At 41.4% G+C, this 25943-nt stretch overlaps 1 protein-coding gene across 1 annotated transcript in view; it reads left to right on the forward strand.

Annotated features, from left to right (window-relative positions):
- LOC127439565 (polypeptide N-acetylgalactosaminyltransferase 9-like) overlaps positions 1 to 25943 on the forward strand; it is a 149923-nt gene that overhangs the window by 37845 nt on the left and 86135 nt on the right. Inside the window, exons 3-4 of the mRNA XM_051695726.1 lie at positions 16395 to 16561; positions 20917 to 21091. Of these exons, the coding sequence (XP_051551686.1) occupies positions 16395 to 16561; positions 20917 to 21091 (342 nt within the window). The remainder of the gene's footprint in view (positions 1 to 16394; positions 16562 to 20916; positions 21092 to 25943) is intronic.

Consider the following 25943-nt stretch of genomic DNA (forward strand, 5'->3'; position numbering starts at 1 on the left):
TTAGCAATGGTGGGAAATCGTCTTTGACACTATGACTCTCCAAGCTACTTATAATTTAAGTTTTTATAGTTACAGAAGTATTTATCTGGGCCAAAAACAGTGAGGGTCACAGTTAGAGTGACAGCCTTCAAATGAACAGATAAATGTATACAAAATGCAACTAATACAACTGGAAAACACAAAAACAGTGATGAGAAGCATCTAGCGAAATATTGCGACTTATGAAATGCAGCAAAGGACTTCTGTGCAGCAACAAATGAATCAAGCAATCGATTTTTTTAATTGGTTAATTTACATGAACCATTCGAATAAATTGATTCACTAATTAATCTGAATTCAACGGTACATATGAGACTTTAGCTTTAAGTTAGTAACGTTGCTACTTTTATTTAGTTACTCTGAAACTGTGGCTATCAGCTGTAAAAATATGTGAAAGCTAATGCATGAAAATTTGGAAATGTCCATTAAAACCTCTGATGATTTCAAAAAGATGTGTGATACTGATAGTTCTGTGTTTTATTTAAGCTGTTTTGATTGAGGTTGTCTTTGCAATAATTGATTTGAAAAAATGTATTCATTTTGTGTGTATGTGTGTCTTGGCAATAATGCTTCCTGCGTGCATCCCTTAAAAAAACACAATTATTCATGCTCCTCTACAAAAACATGTGTTACTTAAGATATCTCCATCTGACTTTTACTATCCAACCCATTGCAAATCCAGCCTCACATTGCATAAGGGGCTGCTCCTATTATTACACGCATATTGAAGTCATACATTTCTTGTTATGAGAGTGGAAACATAAGTGTCATAATGAATTCTGTAACATACAGAGCATCTACAAACTGGTCAAAAGTGTTAAAATAAAATTCACAGGCTACAAAAATTAAAATATGTGCCTGCATTCCTCACTTCCACAATTTTACATTTAACACTGAAACACATTTACTAATGATTGGCCAATTAAAAATGTAAGAAAGTATTTTTTTTAAATAGATCTGTTAAATCTGTTTGAATTCTGATTGGATGAGCCACATTCAAAGCCTTTGTAAAATAGCTGATACACAAATGTGACATCAGTTGAATTAAAAATGTATGTGCCAAGTTGCATGGCAAACGACCTACAGTTATGGTAATGAGCCATATTTCTTTGGGGAAACATTGTTTTTTTTTTTTTTTGTATTATTATTTTTTAATAAATGCAACAACTTTTTGAACAGTGGTTTCTTTTATTAAATCTAGTTCTAGTCTACAGTCAAACATATATTGGTTTTATTGTTATATTAGATTATTGTTGCAACATCTGCTGCAAACGGTTTCAAAAAGAAATATTATTTTTACAGTGTTTCATCATCAAGGACATAATCAATAGCATTCAGCCAATAGCACCGAGCCTCAGAGTGCTCTATGTTTCTTACGCCCATCCAACCACATTTGATGTGTTTCTAATTGAGTAGCTCTCTAAAGGTCTTTGATGTCCTGAGGGGCAGTGTAATTGATGGCCATTTCTCTTTAATGTATGTTTAATTTTAGATGCCTGGGATAACTCGTTCTTCAGTCTCTCCGGTCGAAGGTCCATTTGATGTACTTTCCCAAACAAAGGATGCATATTTTAATGCAAGCACAAGAAAAGTAGTCACTTAAAAATGTCAGGCTGACCTCACATCAAAGTACTTGACGCAAATTAATTTACCACCAACCAAAGAAAACCGATATAACTACATCAAGGAGGCATTTTATTATTGACTTGGATAAGGATAAAGGATGACAGCATTTGCAAGGAAATTGAGCACTCCAAAATGAATGAAATGGATTGGCACATTCTTCATGTGTTTACCCAGTTCCAGACATGCTAACAGTGACTGTGCACATGTACAAAAGAATAGATGGAATTTTAGAAATCCCTCTTATCCTCTACCTTTGATTCTCCACTGGTTTTACTTCAGGACACAGATTTTACCTTGAACATCTGTGGTGACCCAGCCCTGCTGAAAAAATAAATGATTAAACCAGCCTAAACTGGTTTGCTGGTCTTAGCTGGCCTCCAAACCTGGTCAGGCTGGTCTGTTTGCTGGCTTTATAGGGGCTTTGGGCACACATTGCACTGTCCGACCAGCTAAACCAGTTTTAACCAGCTAAGACCAGCCAACCATCTTTTTAAAAATGGATCTAGGTGTTTTTTTGTTTTTTTTTAAACTACCAAAAATTATTTAAATTTTTTTAATATACGTAATAATAAGTGTTTATTGAGTGTTTATTGCATTTCAGCCATTTTTATTTCCTGTAGGTGATATCTCATTTCCCATCATTAAAGTATTTACAGTATACTGCTATTGGCAACCCTATGTTGTAGATATCGGTATCGGCATCCGCCAATAGAAAACCCAAATATCTGTCGACCACTAGTCATGACCCACCAGTTGAAAACCACTAGATTAGTGGAAATGAGGTCAAAAGGGTGTTCAGATGCATCAACTTCTTCAGCACTTCTTCTCCTGCTAATGAGACGTTATCAATGAAAACATGGTGCAGTGACAAGGCAAATGATGATGCTTATAGTAAAGGGATGATTGCCATCAGACAGTTGCTCCTAGACTGAAAACATGCAGAGCAGACCAGTTAGAGGTTAAATCTCATAGAGATAAATGATTCAGGGAGAGTTGGAGGGGGGGGAGAGAGAGAGACAGAAATAAGTCTTAATTTAGGTTTCTGTCATGTCTTGTTTCCAGGTCAAATTATGATAACTGGACAGGCAGCTTTAGCTCTGTTTCACAGGGATGAGTCCATCTCTCATCCTGATAAAACCCATATCTGCTTGCCTGCCTCCCTCTGTCCAGCAGTACAAATTCAGACTTGAGCAATGGCTTAGATTGGATGTAGTAACTAGAGCAATGAAAGTGTAAAATTACTTATGGTTGTGAATCTATATGAACGACCCACAGAGCTCAGCTCATATTGTGTGGGAAAAGCATCTCTGTCATTTGAAATTTGCATATACTGTAAATTCATTCAGTCCCATCAGTCTATGATTAACCAACCTACACTGCAAAAAAAATGGGTGTTAGAACATAAGGTTTATGCCTAAAAGTGAATAAAATCTTCCAATTGAACAAGACAAAATACACTTAAATCAAAGAAATTTTTTTGAAAAAAAGTCTGCGTTATTTGCACAAGCAGTTTGCGTAGTTTGCCTTCTGAGTCACTAAAGGAATTATGCATCCTGATCTCATGAAAATTACATAACTTTGGTTTGCTATGAAATCAGATATCAGAGGACTACAAAGGACAGTTCGGACTGTTGAGCGGATTATTGGTTGCCGCCTGCCCTCCCTTCAAGAACTGTACACTTCCAGAGTGAGGAAAAAGGCTGGACCCCACTCACCCTGCCTACTACCTTTTTGAACTCTTGCTTTCTGGCTGATGCTTCAGAGCTCTGAGAACCAGAACCGTCAGGCACAGGAACAGTTTTTTCCCTCAGGCTATCCATCTCATGAACAGTTAAAACTGCCCCATTGAGCAATAATTATGTGCAATTCAAAGTTTAGTCTTTTTATATTTATCCAACACATCCTACCTCTTCTTCCATTACATTCCCTTGCACTGTATATAACAGTTTTGTATTTAAATTTGTGTATGTGTGTATGTACACTACCGATCAAAAGTTTTGAACACATTCTTTATTTATTTTTTTAGTTATTTTTTTTTCACATTTTAGAATAATAGTAAAGTCATCAAACTATGGAATAACATAAATGGAACTATGGGAATTATGTTGTGACTAAACAAAATCCAAAGTAAATCAAAACTGTATTATATTTTAGCATCTTCAAAGTTGTCACAATTTGCCTAGAATTTGCAGACATGTACTCTTGACATTTTCTCAACCAGCTTCTTGAGGTATCACCCTGGGATGCTTTCTAAACAGTATTGAAGGAGTTCCCATCTATGTTGGGCACTCATTGGCTGCTTTTCTTTATTATTTGATCCAAGTCATCAATTTCAAAAACTTTTTTTTAAATTAAATTTTAGTTTTATAATTAAATAAATTAATAATTATATTTTTGTGTACAAAAATAATTTCAAACATTTAAGCATACGCCTTCAGATCATGAGAAACATTTCAGCCAAGTGTTTAAAAACTTTTGACCAGTAGTGTATATGTATGTATGTATGTATGTATGTATGTATGTATGTATGTATGTGTGTGTGTGTGTATATGTAAAGTGCACTGGAAGCTCCTGTCACCAAGACAAATTCCTTGTATGTGTAAGCATACCTTGCAATAAAGCTGATTCTGATTCTGATTATTGCAAAATGACATTACATGGTTCCCTATCTGTCACTCACTCGACGTTGTGTCGATGTAGTGACACTAGGGGTCACTCTTGGGAGCCCGAAAACACCTCTGGTCTTTGATAAAATGGCAATGAAAATTGGCAAGTGGTATTTGCATGCCACTCCCCCAGACATACGGGTATAAAAGGAGCTGTTCCCTATCTGTCACTCACTCGACGTTGGTGTCGATGTAGTGACACTAGGGGTCACTCTTGGGAGCCCGAGACACCTCTGGTCTTTGATAAAAGGCCAATGAAAATTGGCGAGTGGTATTTGCATGCCACTCCCCCGGACATACGGGTATAAAAGGAGCCGAACGGTCATGCTCATTGAGCTGAATACTACTGTTCATTCACCTCTGCTGGATATGAATGCCCCTGGGCGCTTCGGCAGAAAAACTAGAGAGTATATTTTCTGAAAGAGCATTTTTCCCCTCTAAAAGAGTATATATTTCTCTAAAAGAGCGCACACACGGAACGTCTTTTTAAAGACGCATCTTTTTAAAGATGCTTTTCCGATTGTGTGTTATTCCTGGTTGTGCTCGTTATCTCTTGCCTTCTAATGGTCACGATCACTGTCTTTCATGTCTGGGCACTGCTCACACGGAGACAGCGTTCGTGGATGGTCATGTTCTCATTGCGAGAATATGTCCGTGGCAACGTTGCGGTCGCGGCTCGCTTTCGTAAGAAATGGGTATGAGACCAGTGCGGCTAGCACTGGGAGCGATTTGGGGACCCCAATGGGACCGCCTCCGCCGGGTATCCCCCCGCGGACCTCCCATTCCCCAGCATGCTCGTCTGCCCGATCGGGCTTCCGGGTGAGTCCGCCGGCTCGTCTCACGGCGAGTTCGACCTCTTATTCAGAGCCCGCGAAAGTGATGATCTCTCGAGTGCAGCATCGGAGAGCGGGCTCGTCCAGTCAGAAGCCTCAGCTGGGCTCCTCCCTTCGGGGTCGATTGCCCAGTCACAGGCTGACGCGGAGATGATGACATGCTTTCCCGGGCAGCCGCGAGCGTCGGTTAGAGTGGATTTCACCGCTCTTCACTGAACCCTCGCGGCTCGGTGATTGGTTCCTGGGCTCGCTGGCGCCGCTCAAAGCCATGCCCCGGCCCCGTTCCTTTCTTCCCGGAAGTGCATGAAGAGCTGACAAGGTCGCGGGAGACACTTTACTGCCCGGTCCCAATCTTTTCAGCTTCCCCGCCCTCACTACCCTCGATGGTGGGGCAGCCAAGGGCTATTCGGCAATCCCCCGGTGGATAAAGGCGCTCGCGGTGCACCTATGCCCACAGAGCGCCGCCACCTGGTGCGGGTGCCCAAAGCCCCCGTCTAAGGCCTGTAGGTTTACGTCATCTCTGACGGCCAAGGCCTACGGTGCCGCTGGACAAGCCGCCTCCGCCCTGCACGCCATGTCTCTCCTGCAAGTCCGCCAAGGCGCTAAAGGAACTGCACGAGGGTAGTTCCGCCCCGGGATTGATGCAGGAACTGTGCTCGGCGACCGACCTCGCTCTCCGAGTGATGAAGGTCACGGCGCGGTCTCTTGGGCGGACAATGGCCACACTAGTGGTCCAGGAGCACCACCTTTGGCTCAACCTGGTCAAGATGGGTCGACAAGATGGGTCGACAAGACACGATTCCTTGCTGCCCCCATTTCCCAGGTGGGCCTATTCGGCGACACTGTCGAGGACTTTGCCCAGCAGTTCTCGATGGTAAGCAGTAGATGAATGCTAGCCGGCATATCCTGCCCCGGCGCAGCTCAAGATCCTGCACCCCGTCTACTCATCGCCAAGGGCGTCCCCCTGCGGTGACTGCACCGGCTCCACCGAAGCCCACCCCTTCGGCCCGGCCCCGGCGTGGAGCCCACTGCAGGAAGCAGACGCCACCTGTCTCGCGGCCGCCCAGAACCCGTGAAAGGCTTCAAAGTGCCCTTGAGACGGGCAACCCAGGGACAACGAAACCCGCTGCTCTGGAGCTGGTAAGCAGATCTTCATCTTTTTGTTACCTTTTGCATTTTGCGCTGCATGCCCAAGTGGCTGCAATACTCAAGAGCTCAGCAAGAGTGGTTTCCTTGTTCCCTGGGTCACGTATTCGGTGTGTACGGCCGTCATCACGACCACCGTCCACCACTCCATTTGGCAGGTTTGGCGCTCCAGCGGCGGTCTCCCGCCCCTGAGCGCCCAGCTGTGGCACAAATCCACCCCCGATGTGACAGTCTCCACGGGTCATGAGGACAGGCCTCTTCCTCCCCCATCCCAGGCTGTTCCGGGGGTGGTCACAAGGAGCCAGGTAAGTGCTTCGATGTCCTTAGACTCAGCATGGCCACGACGTGGTGTGGCACCTCGAGCTCCACCCCGCTGCGAGGCCCCACCTGCTGGTACATCCGATGACGTTGTCCCTTTGGTCCCCCTTGCACGGAACTTGGATGCATGGCTTGCGCTTTCCAATTTGTCACGAGGGCTGGTCCGGACCGTCCTACTCAGCTGTGCGATTCACTTCGCCGGGCATCCACCCAGGTTCAGCGGTGTCCACTTCACCTTGGTGAAAGTCGAAAACGCTGCTACCTTGCGTGGAGATCGCTACCCTCCTACGGAAGGGCACGATAGAACCTGTCCCTCCAGCTGGGATGAAGAAGGGGTTTTTTCAGCCCCTACTTCATCGTACCGAAAAAAGGCGGTGGGTTGAGGCCAATCTTGGACCTGTGAGTTCTGAACTAGGCTTTACATAGGCTCCCGTTCAAGATGCTGACACGAAAACACATTCTGGTGAGCGTCCGGCATCAAGATTGGTTCGTGGCGGTAGACCTGAAGGATGCGTACTTCCACGCCTCGATCCTTCCTCAACACAGACCCTTCCTGCGGTTCGCGCTCAAGGGTCAGGCATATCAGTACAAAGTCCTCCCTTTCGGCCTGTCCCTGTCTCCTCGCGTCTTTACGAAGGTCGCCGAGGCTGCCCTTGCCCCGTTAAGGGAGGTGGGCATTCGCGTTCTCAACTATCTCGATGACTGGCTAATCCTAGCTCACTCTCGAGACGTGTTGTGCGCACACAGGGACCTGGTGCTCTCACACCTCAGCCAACTAGGGCTTCGGGTCAACTGGGAAAAGAGCAAGGTCCTCCCGATTCAGAGCATCTCTTTTCTCGGTTTGGAGTTGGACTCAGTCTCCTTGATGGCGCGCCTTACGAATGAGCGCGCCCAGTCGGTGCTGGCCTGTTTGAAGGCGTTCAAACAGGGAACAGCGGTTCCACTAAAACTTCTTCAGAGGCTCCTGGGGCATATGGCATCCTCGGCGGTGGCCACCCCGCTTGGATTGATGCATATGAGGCCGCTTCAGCACTGGCTCCAGACTCGAGTCCCGAGATGGCCATGGCACCACGGGACACACCGCGGTCTTTCACCGTCTTTTCAGCCCTTGGATCGACCTCTCATTCCTACGGGCAGGTGTTCCTCTAGAACTGGTCCCCAGGCGCGTCGTCGTTGTATCCTCTAGTTGTTGGCAATTCTGCTCACCCTGCGGAGGTTTCGGCCATTGATCCAGGGCAAGCACGTGTTAGTTCAGACAGACAACATGACAACGGTAGCATATGTCAACCGCCAAGGTGGTTTGCGCTCTCGTTGTATGTCACAACTCGCCCGCCGTCTCCTTCTCTGGAGTCAGCAGCACCTCAAGTCGCTGCAAGCCACTCACATCCCGGGCAACCTCAACACTACGGCGGATGCGCCGTCACAACAGGTTACCCTCAGGGGAGAGTGGAGACTCCACCTTCAGGTGGTCCAGCTGATTTGGAGTCGATTCGACAGGCACAGGTGCACCTGTTCGCCTCCCAAGTATCCTCCCCACTGCCCGCTCTGGTACGCCCTGACCGAGGCCTCCCTCAGCATAGATGTGCTGGCACACAGCTGGCCCCCTGGCATTCGCAAATATGTGTTTCCCCCAGTGAGCCTACTTGCACAGACCCTGTGCAAGGTCAGGGAGGACGAGGAGCAGGTCATCCTGGTAGCACCCTACTGGCCCGCCCAGACGTGGTGCTCGGACCTCACACTCCTCGTGACAGCTCCCCCCTGGCAAATTCCCCTGAGGAAGGACCTTCTTTCTCAGGGAAGGGGCACCATCCGGCACCCGTGCCCAGACCTCTGGAATCTCCATGTCTGGCCCCTGGACGGGATGCGGAAGACCTAAGCTGTCTCCCACCTGCGATGGTAGACACGATCACTCAGGTTAGGGCCCCCTCTACGAGGCACCTGTATGCCTTTAAGTGGCATCTGTTCACTAAGTGGTGTTCTTCCCGACGGGAAGACCCCCAGAGATGCGCAGTCATATCGGTGCTTTCCTTCCTGCAGGAGAGGTTGGAAGGGCGGCTGTCCCCTTCCACCTTGAAGGTGTATGTTGCTGCTATAGCAGCACACCACGACACAGTGGACAGTAAGTCCTTAGGGAAGCACGACCTGATCATCAGGTTCCTGAAAGGTGCCAGAAGGCTGAATCCCTCCAGACTGCGCCTCTTTCCCTCTTGGGACCTCTCTGTAGTTCTTCAGGGTCTACAGAGAGCCCCCTTTGAGCCTTTGCAGTCAGCTGTGCCCTCCTGACTGCGCTCACTTCCATCAAGAGTGTAGGAGACCTGCAAGCGTTCTCTGTCAGCGAAACATGCCTGGAGTTTGGTCCGGGCTACTCTCAAGTGATCCTGAGACCCCGACCGGGCTATGTGCCCAAGGTTCCCACGACCCCTTTTAGGGACCAGGCGGTAAACCTGTGAGTGCTGCCTCAGGAGGAGGCAGACCCAGCCCTGTCGTTGCTGTGTCTGGTGCACGCTTTACACATCTATTTGGATTGCATGCAGAGCTTTAGGAACTCTGAGCAGCTCTTTGTCTGCTTTGGTGCACAGCGGAAAGGAAGCACTGTCTCCAAGCAGAGGATCACCCACTGGCTCATTGACGCCATAACTATGGTATATCACGCCCAGGACATGCTGCCCCCGGTAGGGCTATGAGCCCATTCTACCAGGGGTGTAGTGGCCTCCTGGGCCCTGGCCAGGGGTGCCTCTCTAACAGACATTTGCAGAGCAGCAGGCTGGGCAACACCCAACACCTTTGCAAGGTTCTACAACCTCTGGGTGGAACCGGTTTCATCCCAGGTAGTGGCACGCAATACAAGCGGATAAGCCCGGGATAGCCGGCTGGGTGTATCGCTTGCACATAGCTCCTTTCACCTCCTCTGAGCTGAAGACGTGCACCATTAATTCCCAGTAGTGTTCACAAACTATGTTCCCTGGTTGACTTCCTCCAAGCCCTGTTGCAGTCGAGTTTTCAGAGAGACTCACTGCCGGTCCAGTACACATGCTAACTAAGAGCCCTGTTCTGGGGTAGGTGCTCCGCATGTGGCGGTTCCCTGTAAGGTAACCCCATGCAATGTATATCTTCCACTAATTCGTTTCCCTGTTGGCAAACTGCGTCTTCCTTGGGCAGAGCCCCCTCTGCCACAGTCTCCATGTTTGTAGTAACTCCTCTCCCGTGGGTAGGATCTACCATGAGACTCTCCACATGGTCAGCAAGACCATGTGATGTATTTTTCCCACTTAAATATCCCCCCTCTCTTTGGGCGAGGTGTGGTCTCCGCGGTGTCCTCCCCTTGGGAGGGACACCCCTGACTAGACCTCGCGGCCCAGTCGGATAATCCCCCTTCTTTTTTAGGGAGTGAAAAAAAAGAAGGGGAAAAGAGGCCATGACTGGGTTAGCCTGTCTCTATCTCTTGGGTAGTCGACTTGTCCCCAAAGGGCCATTCGACACTCATAACTATGTTGGGGGAGGTTACGTGTCAGCCTGGTGTGCTGGCTACGAGGCACACAGTGGTCTGCCCGTCACACACCGCCAGTTCACATAACACAGTTCAGCCAGTTGCGGCGTTTTGTATAGGGACCCCTAGTGTCACTACATCGACACAATGTAGAGTGAGTGACAGATAGGGAACGTCCTGGTTACTTGCGTAACCTCCGTTCCCTGATGGAGGGAACGAGACGTTGTGTCCCTCCTGCCACAACGCTAAACTACCCGCTGAAATGGCCGGACCTTGTCTCGGCTCCTCAGCATAAAACCTGAATGAGTGGTTGCATACCAGTTCCTTTTATACCCGTATGTCTGGGGGAGTGGCATGCAAATACCACTCACCAATTTTCATTGGCCTTTTATCAAAGACCAGAGGTGTTTCGGGCTCCCAAGCGTGACCCCTAGTGTCACTACATGGACACAACGTCTCGTTCCCTCCATCAGGGAACGGAGGTTACGCAAGTAATCAGGATGTTCATTACACACAACACCACAGTTAGGAAGTGAAATGTCCACTGTGTGGCACTAAAAGTGAGTTAAAAGTTTTCCCAAACAAATGAGGTTAAGGTTAATGCTCTATCAAGTTTTAAATCAACAAAACGCAGCTCCCTTCCCTAAACCTTAAACCTAAAAAAAAAAAAATATATATATATCCTAAAACCTTGTGCATTTTTGCTTCCCTTGTAAATTTATCTTGTTTTGAGGGTGTTTAGATATTGAAGCTAAAAAAAACAACAACACAAAGATACTGATAAAGAATGTGACACAGCATTGTTGTTTTGACACTATTGCTATTTTACCTGAACACAGTGGAGCTTTTCTCTGCTTTGATAATATGCAGACTGCTTTACCCAGATTTATTTTAAAAATGCATGTGTGCATGCACATTTAATGGAATAGTACTGCTGGTGGCATCAGTTTTGTATTCATGGGGCTTTGCATGAACAATTGAGGGAAAAGAAAAAAGGCACTGGAAAAATAGCGACCCACTGGGAAGCAAAAGAAATACTTTAATGGCCTGATCAATCAAGCCTTCCTTATGCTGCTATGACTGCAGGAACTACATGGTGTTGGAGGAAAGTTATAAATAGCTTTGAAGGATATTTGCTCAGCTGCCACATTAAATATCATAATGTTTTGTTTTTATATGCATTGGAATCCAGCCTTTTGCTTCACGCTTGCTTAGGTTCGTTTAATCACACTTTATTAGACATAAGAAATAATTCAAATTCATGCTTGGATTCATATCTCTGCTTTAATCACTAACTGTTGCCCACATTTTAAGGTTATGGTGTGTGTGTATTTTTTCATATTAAAATACTTTGTCTTATCCCAGTTTAATGTGGAGAGACAACTATAATCAAGGTTAATTTCTCCTAAAATGTAAGCACTGTGGAAATGTTTAACATTGAAAACTCATTATTTTACATTATTTGACTGAATGGTTTTGGATATCATTGGAGTGCCTAAATTCCATATTCTGTAAGAGATGAATCATTTCAGCTGTACTGTTCTCCAACTGCTGCTCCCTAAAGTCAACACTAAACATCACCATTATTGACTCACAAAGACTATGTGACACTTTTGTGAATATGTATGTGTACATTTTTAAAAGGAACAAGGTAAGCTGTTACTCCACCAGATCGGCTAAAGGGATTTTCTGTGGGGGACGGGCCGAGTCATTAAATATCATTGACAGGTGGTGATTGTTGGAGGGGGCGGGGAGTAGGAGGGTATGTAATGGATAGGACTGATGGATGGATGGATAAAAACACACAATGCTATCAGAAGTATTTTTCACTAATTCTAATAGAGTGCATGTGGTAGAAAAGTAGAGTTAAGTGAGGATTATTGTGAGCTATTGGAAATGAATGATGTGGGCTGCTGGAGGATAGAGGCTAATCTTATATCAGGGTGGCATAGCTAAATGTGATGGACAAATGCCTTTGATCCTTCCTGGGCGAGTGCTTCAATATTGTAAAGTTTGTATAATGCATTAACATCGAACATGTTAAATGTTCAAGCCAAGTGAATAAATAGTAATTATACTTTAATTTGAAAAAAAATATGTTGAATGAGAGCACTGCCCTGGGTGCAGTTCAGATGCAATCAGCTCTTACCTGTTTCTCCTCAATTCTGACCCGAAAATAATTTATGGATGTTGTAATGAAGGAAGTGGCCATGCAAATATTACCCTCTGGTATTACAAACTACACACTGATGGTTTTAGTGGAGCATTAGGCCTCTGTGATTTGTTATGTTGGCTGCATAAATTAATACTAAATCAGAAAGATTCTTTAAACCACTCTTCATATATAGGAGTGGGTGGTATAACTAAAATCTTGTATCATGGTAAGAGCAATTTTATATCATGTTAATGTTAGATATCACAATATAGTTGTTTTTGCTGGAAATTTAAATAACAGTTTATATATGAAATAACTATGTGGTTATGCATTTTTATTATCCAGTGAATTAAATACTTAACAAATGAAATTCAAGGAACAACCTTGTCTCAACTGTTTGGGACACACTGAGCTTCATATTTGTACATTTCTCCATGTTTCTTGGTTGATCTAACATGTAAATAACGTGATGCAGTCCTCCCCACTTATAGCCGGGCAAACATATCTATTGTGACGTAAATGGTATTGCAAAATCTCTACCAGTTGTCACGTTTCTACCATTTACCTTCATACCACCCAGGCCTACTCATACATTATGTATCAAAACATTTTCATATAGTGTGGCATAGACTATTTGAGCATGCTCCGAACACTTCTAAAATGGCCTTTTTTTACTTTAAAGAAACTGTCAATATTTTGTCAGTTGTGCATAGTTGAAGAGTTTAAGTAGTCCTCTACTGCAGTGAAACTGCAGTTGTGGTTAGGTGCGTATCCTACCATTCTCTTTTATTCCATTTCTCGCATTCTTTTATTTAATCTCTTACAATCAAAGCTGATTTCCTGAAACTCTCAAATGTTTTCAAATTGCAATGTAAAAGAGAAATAACTTGTATCTTTGTAAGTGTATTTCTGCACCAAAACTTAATATCATCCACATATTGTAGCAGAAATGCTAAACATGGCCAGATATAGAGTCAGCTATAGAAAAGATATAGATTTTATAATCCACCATTCTATTATAAAAATTTAATATATTCAGTGAGACAAAGGCAGTTCTAAATTTACTTACAGTAATGGAGAAATAATAAAATGGTTAATGTTATATTGTCTGCACACTTTGAGATAGACCACCACTCATTATTTAGCGATACCAGTTCATCTACTAGCTCAAAATGAGTTTTTATGCAATATCGATGCATCTATGCTTTTACTGTCCTGGATCTATATAATTCTATTAATTATTTGTTCAATATACCCTCTCGTGTGCAAACAACTTTGGTACTGCTCAATAATGTGACAGCTCTGAGCATTTTAATCTGTTAAATGCCAAACCTAGTCGCTCTAATCATATTTTATGAAATATAACCCATTCCTGAGGCCTGTAATCCTCAGCCATATTAAAATAGCGGAGAGTAAAGTCCACACGGACTAGGAGCCATGCAGTTCCCCCACAGCTTAGGATGGATGGGTGGGGGAGGGAGGGTCTTCATAATAAGATGTTGATCAAATACTCAAGTACTTATGGTTGCCATAGTAACCAGTGAGCATTTACAGTGTGAAATAGCAGTAATGTTGGAATGATTTTCTCCACTAGAAAAGGGCAATAATTAAAATACAAAACTGATTGTTGTTTTAGACCAGTAAGAATTCTCCTCTTCTGTGGAACACAAAATCCTAGACAGAAGCCTTAGTCGCCATTAACTTTTAATGTTTGGGAAAAAAAATGCAATGAAAGTGAATGGTAACTGAGGATGCCGGTCCCTATATTCTGCCTTACATCTCATTTTGTGTTTGTAGAGGAAAAAATGTGGAATGGAATTGTAGCAACATGTGAACTGTCCCTTTAAAGCATGTGTTGAGGGCTGGTTAGTAACAGTCAGTATGTAAGTATTGTTTGAGGTAAGACAACTAATCTTCAGTTTTGAGATGTCAGGTTGTTTTGTAGTTCTTTCATTCCTTTCTTGTTTTTACCAATCTCAGAACTGCTCTAGGGTGCCATTTATCTCATAAATGCATATCGTTCTAATAAAACTTTGCACTAGCATTTTCAACTTAATCTAAGTGTAATGTTGTTGCTGGCACTGGCAATGACAAAGACGATGACCATGAAGTAAAGAACCCAAGTGCAAATTTATTCCAACAGTGTAATCCAAAAACCCTAACTACAAACATGAAGAAACATAAACATGAACTTGGCTTGGCTTGACATAGACTTGGCTCGACATAAACTTGAAACTCACAACCAAAATTACATTCAACAAACAATACCTGACACTGGACATTGGAAAACATGAGGGTTAAATACATGGACATGGGAGCACAAATGACAAAGATAACCAATAAACACTAAGAACTCTAACCAAGATAATGAGACAATAAACCAATGAAAACAAGACACATGAACATGGAGGGAAACATGAAATCACATGAGAAGGGAACCACATGACATGAAACAGGAACTAGATTTTCAAAATAAAAGACATTAAAAACATGAACCAACAAAATACACATGACACTAAGTATATTCTGCAATATTTTTGCTTTCTTTATTTGCAAACATGATGATTATTTAATTGCAAACTCATTCACCACTCAGTTATGTGTTTTTGTCAATATGAAAACGACATAGCTGAATGTTGTCCCTCTATCAACACACAAACTTTCCAATTTAATATTAGAAAGAACAAATAAATGGTACAAATTCCAAGATATATACAACTATACATTGGCCATATATGGACTATTCTATTCTATTCTATTCTATTCTATTTAGGTACCTGAAATAGGGTCCCAGATATCAAGGTGTTCAGAAAGTCTCCAAATGAATGTAATTTAGTGATAATATGGCACATTTAAGCAACATACAGTATATACTTGAGAGTATTCCGGGTAGGCACTTGAAATATGATTATACTAAGACTAAATAGCATTTGATGAAATTCTGAATTTTATTCTGAATATACTCATTGTAAGCCCATTTTGAATTCTCGTAGTGTGTGTGTGTGATGTGTCCATGATCCTATACAGCTATGGCAGAAGCTGTGAAAACCATGCAGTTGATGTATTGATCTCAGAATTCAACAGGGTTTGAATCCTGCTCACAGTTTAGAGGAAGATGCAGCCTTTCTCTTTATATTCCCTTTATATGTTATATTCCCTTTATATTTTCCCACTGGGTCAATAAAACATGGCTGTGGTTTAAATAAGGCCAGCAGTCCTGGAATACTGTCATGTGTAAAAAAAAAAACAAAAAAAAAACAACAGCAACACTAAACCATATATAAACCTTGTTACCATGGCATTGCAGTCAGGTTGACCTGATCAGAGTGAGTCCATTTCTCTTCCAACTCAGGTGCGGAACTCAGCTCACATGGGTGTTGAATATTTTATTAATCTCTCCTTGCAGCTACTAGAGATCACAGGGGTAATGAAGTATGGTGCCTTTGCCTGTTTCTCCTTCAGCTTAGGGCTTTAACCCTTGAATTCTGTCAAATAACTGCAGTTAATACAAATTTAAGTGGATTTTGGATTAATCCATGTTTTACTTTTGAGCTCATGGTGTATTGTAAGCGTATTCTGAAACATTTTTGCTTTATTTGTATATAGAACTTTATTTGTAATCATTTTTCAAACATAATTTTTCTGTAATTGTAATCACCACTCAATAACATGTTTTTGCCAATTATGCCAAGTGCCTTACAATGTCCTAGACCCTACATTCCTTCAAACATAAAAAGAAAAATAATGCAGCATTCTTCCATAATTTGATGTATTTCTTTTTTTAATGCATATTTTTATTTCTTTATTTGGTTATTATTTCTGTACACATTTTTTGTGCACATAGCAACTGCTTTTGTTTTTCATTATACACATTTTATCAATATGCATGTTCCCTGGAAACCAAACAAAAAAGGATAAAGAAACAAACCTTTTTGTTTTTCTTTTTGAAAATAGCATGCATAAGACATACGTTCAAGCACATATTTTGCTAAGTTAAATAGGATCAAATTTGATTTCATGTTCCTATGAAAATGACATTTTATGATTTTATCATACTAAATATGTTGAATATTCCAGCTATAAAGCTTCAAAACTGAATATATTGCTTACTACTCCTCCTCCAGGTGTAAGCAGATGACCTACCCAGAAGACCTACCTCAGATCTCTGTGGTCTTCATCTTTGTGAACGAAGCTCTCTCTGTCATCCTGCGGTCTGTACACAGCGTGGTCAACCACACCCCAGCACACGTGCTTAAAGAAATCATACTGGTTGACGACAACAGTGACAGCGGTGAGAACATGATGTTTATAAACATGTCCATTTATGATTTTACTAGTATATATATATATATATATATTTATTTATTTATTTTTTTATTTTTTTTGGTGTTTGATGAATAAGGCGTATTGAAAGTGTACCAGTAAGTTTCTACTGATCCTTATGAACATATATAATAATTTTCTTTTTACATAAAATGTTGTGTCCACATCGTCATCATCAGACAAAATATCTCACTACTAAAGCAGTTTGTGTATGCTATTGCAGTTAGTGTTTTTAGCTGCGCGAAAAAAAAAAAACCTCCAACCTCTGCACTTGTATTATATATTTTTTTTAATGCATGGTTTGAGGCTGCACTTAAAGATGAACAGAAAGACGAAAAATAAACAGCAAGAGATGAGCAGCTCAAGCAAAAGGCTAATCTCTTAGGTGGGTACTGTTGAAAACAGCTGCATGTTTATAAATAGCCTTCAAAAGAAAAAAGAGATTGCTCATTCTTCGAGTCACCGTTTACAGTTTCCACTGATACGTGCTGCAGTCGTTTTGCCTGATCGACACCTAAAACAAGGTACCTTAGAAGACAGCATAATTAAGTTGCCTAGCTCTCTAGGTTTAGGAATAACAGTTTACTATTGGGAACGAAGCCAGAGGTCATTTACTAGAAAATCTTTGCATAAAAAATAAAAAATATACAATGCCCTTGAAAAGCATTAAACATACTCTTTGTCTAAAGGACCTGCATTTCTGTTCATTTAGACTGAAATCCATCATGATCTGTTTACAAGCAATGCCTAAATGAATTGAATTTCAAGGACACGGTACTCCTCAATGTATGATGAGACGTGAAAAACAGACACAATATCCCTTAATAATATTCACAAGGTGAGAATTGATGTTACCCTGCATAACAGGATTCAGCAGAGATTAATCTGAACAGACAGAGTTGATGGAGGGACAGAAAATGAGGATTAAAACCTTATTGGCTCCGGCGAATAGAGTGACATGAGTACGCAACTCTATTAAATGTCTTCATACTGGACACCAGACTTAGAGAGACAGAGACATGCTCACTAAGGTCAATTCATTATTGAAGTGGCGAGAGTGCCTGTACCTCCCGCAATTTTTTTGGACACGTGTGCTAAACAAGAGGCGACAAGCTACAGCGTTCAGAAAAGGTCAAGTAGGCAACCTTTGCATGTTAACAGTTTAATGTCAGCCGAGAGAAGCTGTAACATCAGCAAGAAATTAGCATATAAAATTAGAAATGGTAAACGGCTGCATCCAGAGAAGCTGAGTATTTGAGATAACAGCAAATTGGGAAGATAGCTGTAATGCCATTAAAGCATTCTCCACACCGCTCCTACTGTGTGGGTAATGTTTTATAATGCATTCAGGACTGAGTATGTGCTGGTGTTTACTGTTACTTTGTTCTTTTTAAAGGTTTTCTTCCTATTATTGTGGCTGGCCATTAACACTAAATTCAACTATTAAAGGAATAATTCACACATAAATGAAAATTCTGTAATCATTTACACACTCTCATTGTGAAAATATATGAAATAAAATTCATAAGACATAGCCAAATTCTGTGGATAGCATCATTTTAAGCTTTACTGACACACACGTGTGCATCCATGAGGATAATTCTTTAATTGCATGAATTGCTATTCCAGTGCCATATGCAGCTTTCACAAGTTATTATGTGTGGTTGTATATCAAACTTGAGATCTTGATATGCAGATGAAAAATGATAAAGCCTCTATGTTGATTAAATAAAGTGAAGCAATTCCTTTGCCATTGCTCATCTATCAGGATCAGCATGCATTTCAAATATTTTTTATAATCCTCAGTTTTTATATAGTGTGTTCCAAAACCTTTTTTTTTTTTTCTATTCATGGCATGATGGATGGATATTTGTTCTTTATTGATTGGTGAAATTTTATGAAATATTTCTGCCTTACGATTTATTGTTTCAATAATACAGCTGCGTTCAGAACACACTGGAGGGAATCCTATAACTTTTCACAACACGTATGTGTGTGTGTGTGTGTGTGTGTGTGTGTGTGTGTGTGTGTGTGTGTGTGTGTGTACAGTTTAGCACACTGAATTGCGGATTGTGCCCTCCCTATGTTGGCTAGGCTGTAAGTGGAGCAGACCTAACAATAAAGGCAGTCAACATGAATAGAATTCATTAAAATATTTATTTATTCATTTACTTTACATTTATTTCACCCAAAAATCAAAAGAAAAAACAAGAAATGTTATTTTGCATAAGAAAGTCTCCTTGCTGTAAAAAATAAATAAAAAAAAAAAAAAAAAAAAAGATATATTATTTAAATTGTAAATTACATTTGTAAAGTACAATCATATGTCATCATGGTGGTATTTCTTGTACTTAATTTAAATCATGTTGATTATAATAATAAAAAAGTAAAACTCCAGACATGATTATTTCCATTGTGTTATTCCAGTAATGAGAATATAATTTTATTTCCATTACTGTAATGAGAATGAGAAAAATTATTTTTATTACATTTATTTATATTTATTTTATTTTATTTTTTATTTTTTTAAATGTTTTTTTCATATTAAAGTAATGAGAATCTGCAGGGAAAATGTGCTTAAATGTCATGAAAACAATTCAAAACTAAAACATAATATTTTTTACTTTGATTTTGGGGTAAAATTGTTGATTCACTCACCGCTTTGCAAAGTATTCTTATCAGTATGTTTATTCCATTGGAATCAAACCCATGACCTGGGTGTTGAACCATGCCCTACCAGTACTATTTTCAGTTTTGATCATGGAAGAAACATTATGCCATTGCCACCATTTGAGTATATACGAGCAGGTGTAAACTTGTCATCCCAGCATTAATATGCAGCCTAATAGTTTCATATCCTTTTCTTAGGTGGACAAGTTCACTGACAAAGTAAAAAAATTCCATTGCCCTGAATCACTGAAACATTGAAATGTTAATCGTTTTTGTGAGTTGATGAATGAGAGGGGAGGGAGTTTTTTGCATCAGTGCCTTAAAGAGTGCTCTGTTCCTCCTTATTTCTCTCCCCATAGAAACTAGAACACTCAGCAACCTGCAGGAAAGAGCCCAAACACTCATCTATCTTCCCCCAGTGTGTGTATGTGTGTGTCTGTCTGAGTGTGTGTGTGTTCTCCGTGCACTCCATTTGTTTACCTCTCATAGCTCTTATTGAATAAGGACAGATAGCTAACTCCGAGAGACTAAAGGAGTGGGGGAGATCCAGGTAGATTTATTTACAGCATCATCTACTGTGCCACTAAAACGTCTTTCTTTTTTTTATACAGTTAAGTTTATCGGGGGAAAATTCTGGTAGTCAGCGTCAATACTCGCTGAGCTACCCAGGCCCCATGGGGTTTCCACATTTTATGTTTCTGGTCAGATTTGACTCGAACAGATGGAACGGGGTTGATAAGTTGTGTACAAGAGTTAATAAGTACATATTCATTTTATGGATAATGGTGGAAGAACACTTTAATTTCTCAGAATATTCCTTTGAATTTAAGTTTAGAAAATTTATTTTAATGTCATTCAAATTCAACATCCTGTGGGACGTGGCCAATTCAGTTCAAATTCCATCTCATGAATTGAAAAGAGTCAATTCTTAAAGGAATATTCTGGGTTTAATAAAAGTTAAGCTCAATCGACAGCATTTGTGGCATAGTGTTGATAATCCAAAAATAATTATTTCGAATCGCCCCTCTTTTTCTTTAAAAAAAGCAAAAATCTGTGTTCCAGTGATGCACTTGCAATGCAAGTGAATGTTGGCCAATTTTTGAACATTAAAATACTCACTATTTCAAAAGTATAGCCAGAAGACATAAACAATAAGTGTTAACATGATTTTAGTGTGATAAAATCACTTACTAACCTTCTGTGTAAAGTTATAGCCAGTTTTAAAAAAAATTACAAACCCTAAACCCCAAAAAAGATAGTTAAAATGACAATTTAAACACCTTTACAGCACATATAATACATGAGTTTTAACATAAGAATTAATGTGAGTGCTTTTATAAAATTGAAAGCTTCAAATTTCTGTCTTTAAACCCTCCAAAAATTGGCCCCATTCACTTCCATTGTAAGTGCCTCACTGTAACCTGATTTTTTCTTTTTTTCTTTTTTTTTTAAAGAAAAGGAGGGATGAGTTGATATTAATTCTTGTGGTGATCAACATTATCCCACAAATGCTGTCAATTGAGCTTAACTTGTATTGAACCCGAAATATTCCTTTAAATGTAGAATTTCACCAAATCCTGCTAAACAAATTAATATTACTGACGATGGAGGTTTAATTGACATGGTTTGCATTTTTTTGTCTCTCTGTTTCAGTGGAGCTGAAGTTCAATCTGGATCATTATGTGAACAAGCGATATCCCGGTCTGGTGAAGATCGTGAGGAACAGTAAGCGTGAGGGACTCATTCGGGCCAGGATTCATGGCTGGAACGCTGCCACTGCTCCTGTTGTGGGCTTCTTTGACGCCCACGTGGAGTTCAACACAGGCTGGTAAGTGGGATTTGCTCTTTTATTACTTATAAGGCATTGTCTCATCACTCAGAACATCACAGGCACTCTTCTCATGACAAAGGGCTGATTTCTCAAAGAATATTTATCCTGTATTCATCATGACATCACAGTAGCTTCATCTATCAAGGAAAGCAACCTCATGGGTTTTTATCTAAAGCAATCTGTCAAAAGTGAACTTGTATGTAAATGACCTCAGAAATGGGATGTGGAAGAAATGAGATGTACTCAAGATAAAATAAACTTTCTGTGGTGGTACTGGGCTTCTTTTCTTAAAAGACCATGCATTTGTAGGCTGGTACAAGTTGTTAAGTGCTGGTCAAGCTGATAGAACAGCATGGTCATTGTACACTGTTGTAGCTAGGTTACACCAAAGAAAGCAACTTTTAATGATCAGATAAGGTAGTGAAGGATCCTTTAAACATGTCCTAACCAGCTGCAACATAACAGTTATTATTAGCATCATTATTTTTATATACATAATGAATTACACTAAATTAACAAATTAAATCAAGTGGCCTACTTTTTCCGAATGACACTTTATAATGTCGTGTCTAGGACATGATGTTACAACTGCACATTTTCAGTTTTGACAGTGTAGTGAACCTGGTTGACTAAGGAAGTCTTGTTGGTTAAGCTAGTTAAGAAGCCTGTTAGGGACATCAGCACACCAGCATCCCATGTTGGTGACCAGCATCCAACACACAATATTCATTAAAAGAATAAATCCACTGTTTGTGGCCTCAGAAACTCAGGTGAGTTGAGAGAAGTTGCAGCTACTGCATTCATATCCTTAAGTAAACCAAAGCATCCTTTGTCTGTCACCTCTGTTAACCCAGCCGCAATGAATGCTCATTAAGTCCTCTCATTAGAGTAGTATGACCTCCATTTGTGAATTATGGATTAACCATTAATGAGCTTTTCCTCTTTGTTCCACAACATAAACATTTACTGGAGAGATGAGCATGAAAACCTGCCACTGCCTCTGGAAAATGATGCTGAAACTGTAGTTGGAAAAACTGAATCATGCATGCCTTGTTTTCAAGCCAAAACTTGGGTCGAAATTAATTTAGAGTTTCATTATTCCTACTCTCATGCAAAACTTGCATTGTCATTTCATTTAAATGTGAGGACAAATGTGAGGACAAAAGTTCTAGGTGTGAAATGAAACTGCAGAGCAATGTTCACCTCGAAAAGCATAATTTGTCAGGAGAGAGATGACTCGGAAATGACATGCATTTTGTATTTGAACCTGTTAGCTTTTATTCTGTTAGCTTGCACAGGCAGATCTCAGCTCTGTGGCAGGCTTAACAAAATCTGTCTCAGTTTCAGAAAATGAAATTAAATGGGGGGAAAAATCTGTTAACTTTGGGTCTCATTCACAAACCTGTATTACTCCAAGTGGCCTTAGAAACATAAAATGAATAGATGTACTTAACCAAATATTCACACTTTGTACTTAACTAAATATTTCTCAGGGTACTATGGTTAAAAAAAATTTTTCTTCATCGCAAAATACCTTTGGCTACAAACAAATATTTTGAACATTTCAACCGTTAATGCCCAGGAAAAAAGATAATGTTCAATTAACTCATATTGACCATGATTAGCGGGGCATGTTATCACACTATACAGTGTTCCCTATCTGTCACTCACTCGACGTTGTGTCGATGTAGTGACACTAGGGGTCGCCCTTGGGAGCCCTGAACACCTCTGATCTTTGACAAAAGGCCAGTGGGAATTGGCGAGTGGAATTTGCATGCCACTCCCCCGGACATACGGGTATAAAAGGAGCTGGCTCACAACCACTCATTCAGATTTTCTCTTCGGAGCCGAGTGGTTGTGTTCAGCGAGCTGAATTACTCTGCCGATCCATTCACCTCGAAAAGCTGTTGGATTTACATCGCATTACAGCGGCTTCTCCCCCTCTTGCACTGGTGAAGTGCAGAGAATGCCCCTGGGTGCTTCAGCAGCTAAAAGAGTATATTCTTTCTATTGAAAGAGTATAGTTTCCCTTCTAAAAGAGTGGCATTAACGGAGAGCGTCTTTTTAAAGATGCCTTTCTGTTTGTGTGTATTTCCTGGTTGCGGTCGTTACCTCTCCGCTTCCGATGGCCACGATCATGGTCTTACGTGCTTGGGCGCTGCCCACGTGGAGACAGCGTTCGTGGACGGGTCATGTTCTCACTGCGAGAGCGTGACCATAGTGGTCCAGCTGATCTGGAGTAGATTCGGTCAAACGCAGGTGGACCTGTTCACTTCCCGGGAATCCTCCCACTGCCCGCTCTGGTATTTCCTGAGTGAGGCTCCCAACGGCACAGATGCGTTGGCATGCAGCTGACCCCTGGTGCTACGCAAGTATGCGTTCCCCCCAGTGAGCCTACTTGCACAGACATTGCGCAAGGTCAGGGAGGACAAGGAGCAGGTCATCCTAGTAGCGCCCTACTGGCCTACCCAGACCTGGTTCTTAGACCTCACGCTCCATGCGACAGCCCCCCCACCCCCCGGCGAACTCCCCTGAGGAAGGACCTTCTTTCTCAGGGACGGGGCACCCATGACCAGACCTCTGGAATCTCCACGTCTGGCCCTTGGACGGGACACGGAAGACCTAAGTGGCCTACCACTGGCGATGGTAGACACGATCACTCAGGCCAGGGCTCCCTCTACGAGGCGCCTGTATGCCTTGAAGTGACGTCTGTTTGCTAAGTGGTGTTCTTTCCGATGCAAAGACCCTCAGAGATGCGCAGTTGGATCAGTGCTTTCCTTCCTGCAGGAGGGGCTGGAGGGGCGGCTGTCCCCCTCCACCTTGAAGGTGTATGTAGCCACTATATCGGTACATCATGATGCAGTAGACGGTAAGTATTTGGGGAAGCACGAATTGATTGTCAGGTTCCTGGAGAAAAGGCCACGGCTGGGCTAGCCTGTCCCCATTTTTTGGCTAGTCGACTTATCTCCAAAGTACAGGGGACCCTTCGACGCTCGTAGGAGCATCGGGGGAGGTTACTTGACAGCCTGGTGCGCTGGCTACGAGGCACATAGTGGTCTGCCCATCTCGCACTGCCAGTCCACGTAACACAGTTCAGTCATTGTGGTGTTTTGTATAGGGACCCCTAGTGTCACTACATCGACACAGCGTCGAGTGAGTGACAGATAGGGAACATCCTGGTTACTTCCGTAACATCCGTTCCCTGATGGAGGGAACGAGACGTTGTATCCCTCTTGCCACAACACTAAACTAGCTGCTGAAATGGCCGGGACCTTGTCTCGGCTCCTCAGCACAAAACCTGAATGAGTGGTTGTGAGCCAGCTCCTTTTATACCCGTATGTCGGGGGGGAATTGCATGCAAATTCCACTCGCCAATTCCCATTGGCCTTTTTTCAAAGTTCAGAGGTGTTCGGGGCTCCCAAGGGCGACCCCTAGTGTCACTACATCAACGCAACGTCTCATTCCCTCCATCAAGGAATGGAGGTTACAAAAGTAACCAGGACATTTTCACTGATGGAATCTGCCAATAAACCAGTGGCATCTCTAAATAATATCTCTTTAAATCTACACCTGCTTTAAACTGCCAATAACAGATTTTTCACCAAAATGTAAAGAGTAAAACAATTATGAAGCACAAACCAATTAATGAATCACAAAAATATGAAACCATTGTTTTGACCACCAAATCTTGTAAATGTTATACATTTATGACATTTATAACATGTGTGACAACCTGCCCCAATAAAAATGTGACAAGTTGCCAGCCTTTAGAATCAATCCTAACCTCACTCAAGGGAAAAACAAAGAAGTCAATATCGAAACATCTCACGAAAACGTGAAGAAACTTGGTGTAATAACACTTAAAAGTGCAGCTTCAAAGGAAAGTAGATTTCATATTGGCATTATGTGTCAGCTATTCAGTTTGACAATTAGAGCTTTGATATGTATGTTTCAAAGCAACACAAGACAACTAACAGAATTCCAAAGAGGCCAATTTGTCGATTCCTGAACTGCAAGACCAGGCATGGTACAATAAAGCAATAAAACCATTTCTTCAATTTTGTTCTGAATATTTCTGAATATTTTGTGCTCAATACAAGTACAGGTTAATTTACAGCATTTGTGGCATGATGATTTCCACAAAAAATAATTTTGACTATTTAAAAAAAAAAAAAAAAAATTGTGTATAGTAAGGCACTTACAATTGAAGTGAATGGGGCCAGTCTGTAAATGCTAAAATACACAAGATTGTAAAAATTATAAATTTTAACATGATTTTAGTGTAATAAAATCACTTATCTTATCTTATCTTTTAAAGTTATATCAAATATTACAACCTGTAATCACGGTTTTGGATACAATTTTACATAGATAAGGTAAGTAAGCGATTTTATCACACTAAAATCATGTTGAAATCATGCGTTTATCGACTTGAACCCATTCACTTCCATTGTGAGTGCCTTACTGTAACCGCAACGGGTGAGTCAAAATTATTTGATGGTAATCAACATTGTCACAAATGCTATTGATTTTAGCTTAACTTGTTTTGAACTCGGAACATCCCTTTAAGCATTTATTTTTGTTGTCTAACCAGCCATAAAATCTGACACAGTGAAATCTCATTGGCTCAGAACACACAACTGTCATTGGTTGTCCACACAGCTGTATATTAAACATCATAAAAACTGATAGTTTCAGTCCTAGATGCTAAAGTACACAATATAGTAATAGCTACTGTATGACTCAAAACACTTGTTCAACTAGCTACTGTGTACATCAATTTTCAGCCATAAAATAATGTTCTGTTATTGTTTATATGTCAGGGACTATATTTTTTAGTGGAAGGATG

Source organism: Myxocyprinus asiaticus, chromosome 4 (genome assembly GCF_019703515.2).
Source record: "Myxocyprinus asiaticus isolate MX2 ecotype Aquarium Trade chromosome 4, UBuf_Myxa_2, whole genome shotgun sequence".
In the NCBI taxonomy this organism is placed as follows: Eukaryota; Metazoa; Chordata; class Actinopteri; order Cypriniformes; family Catostomidae; genus Myxocyprinus; species Myxocyprinus asiaticus.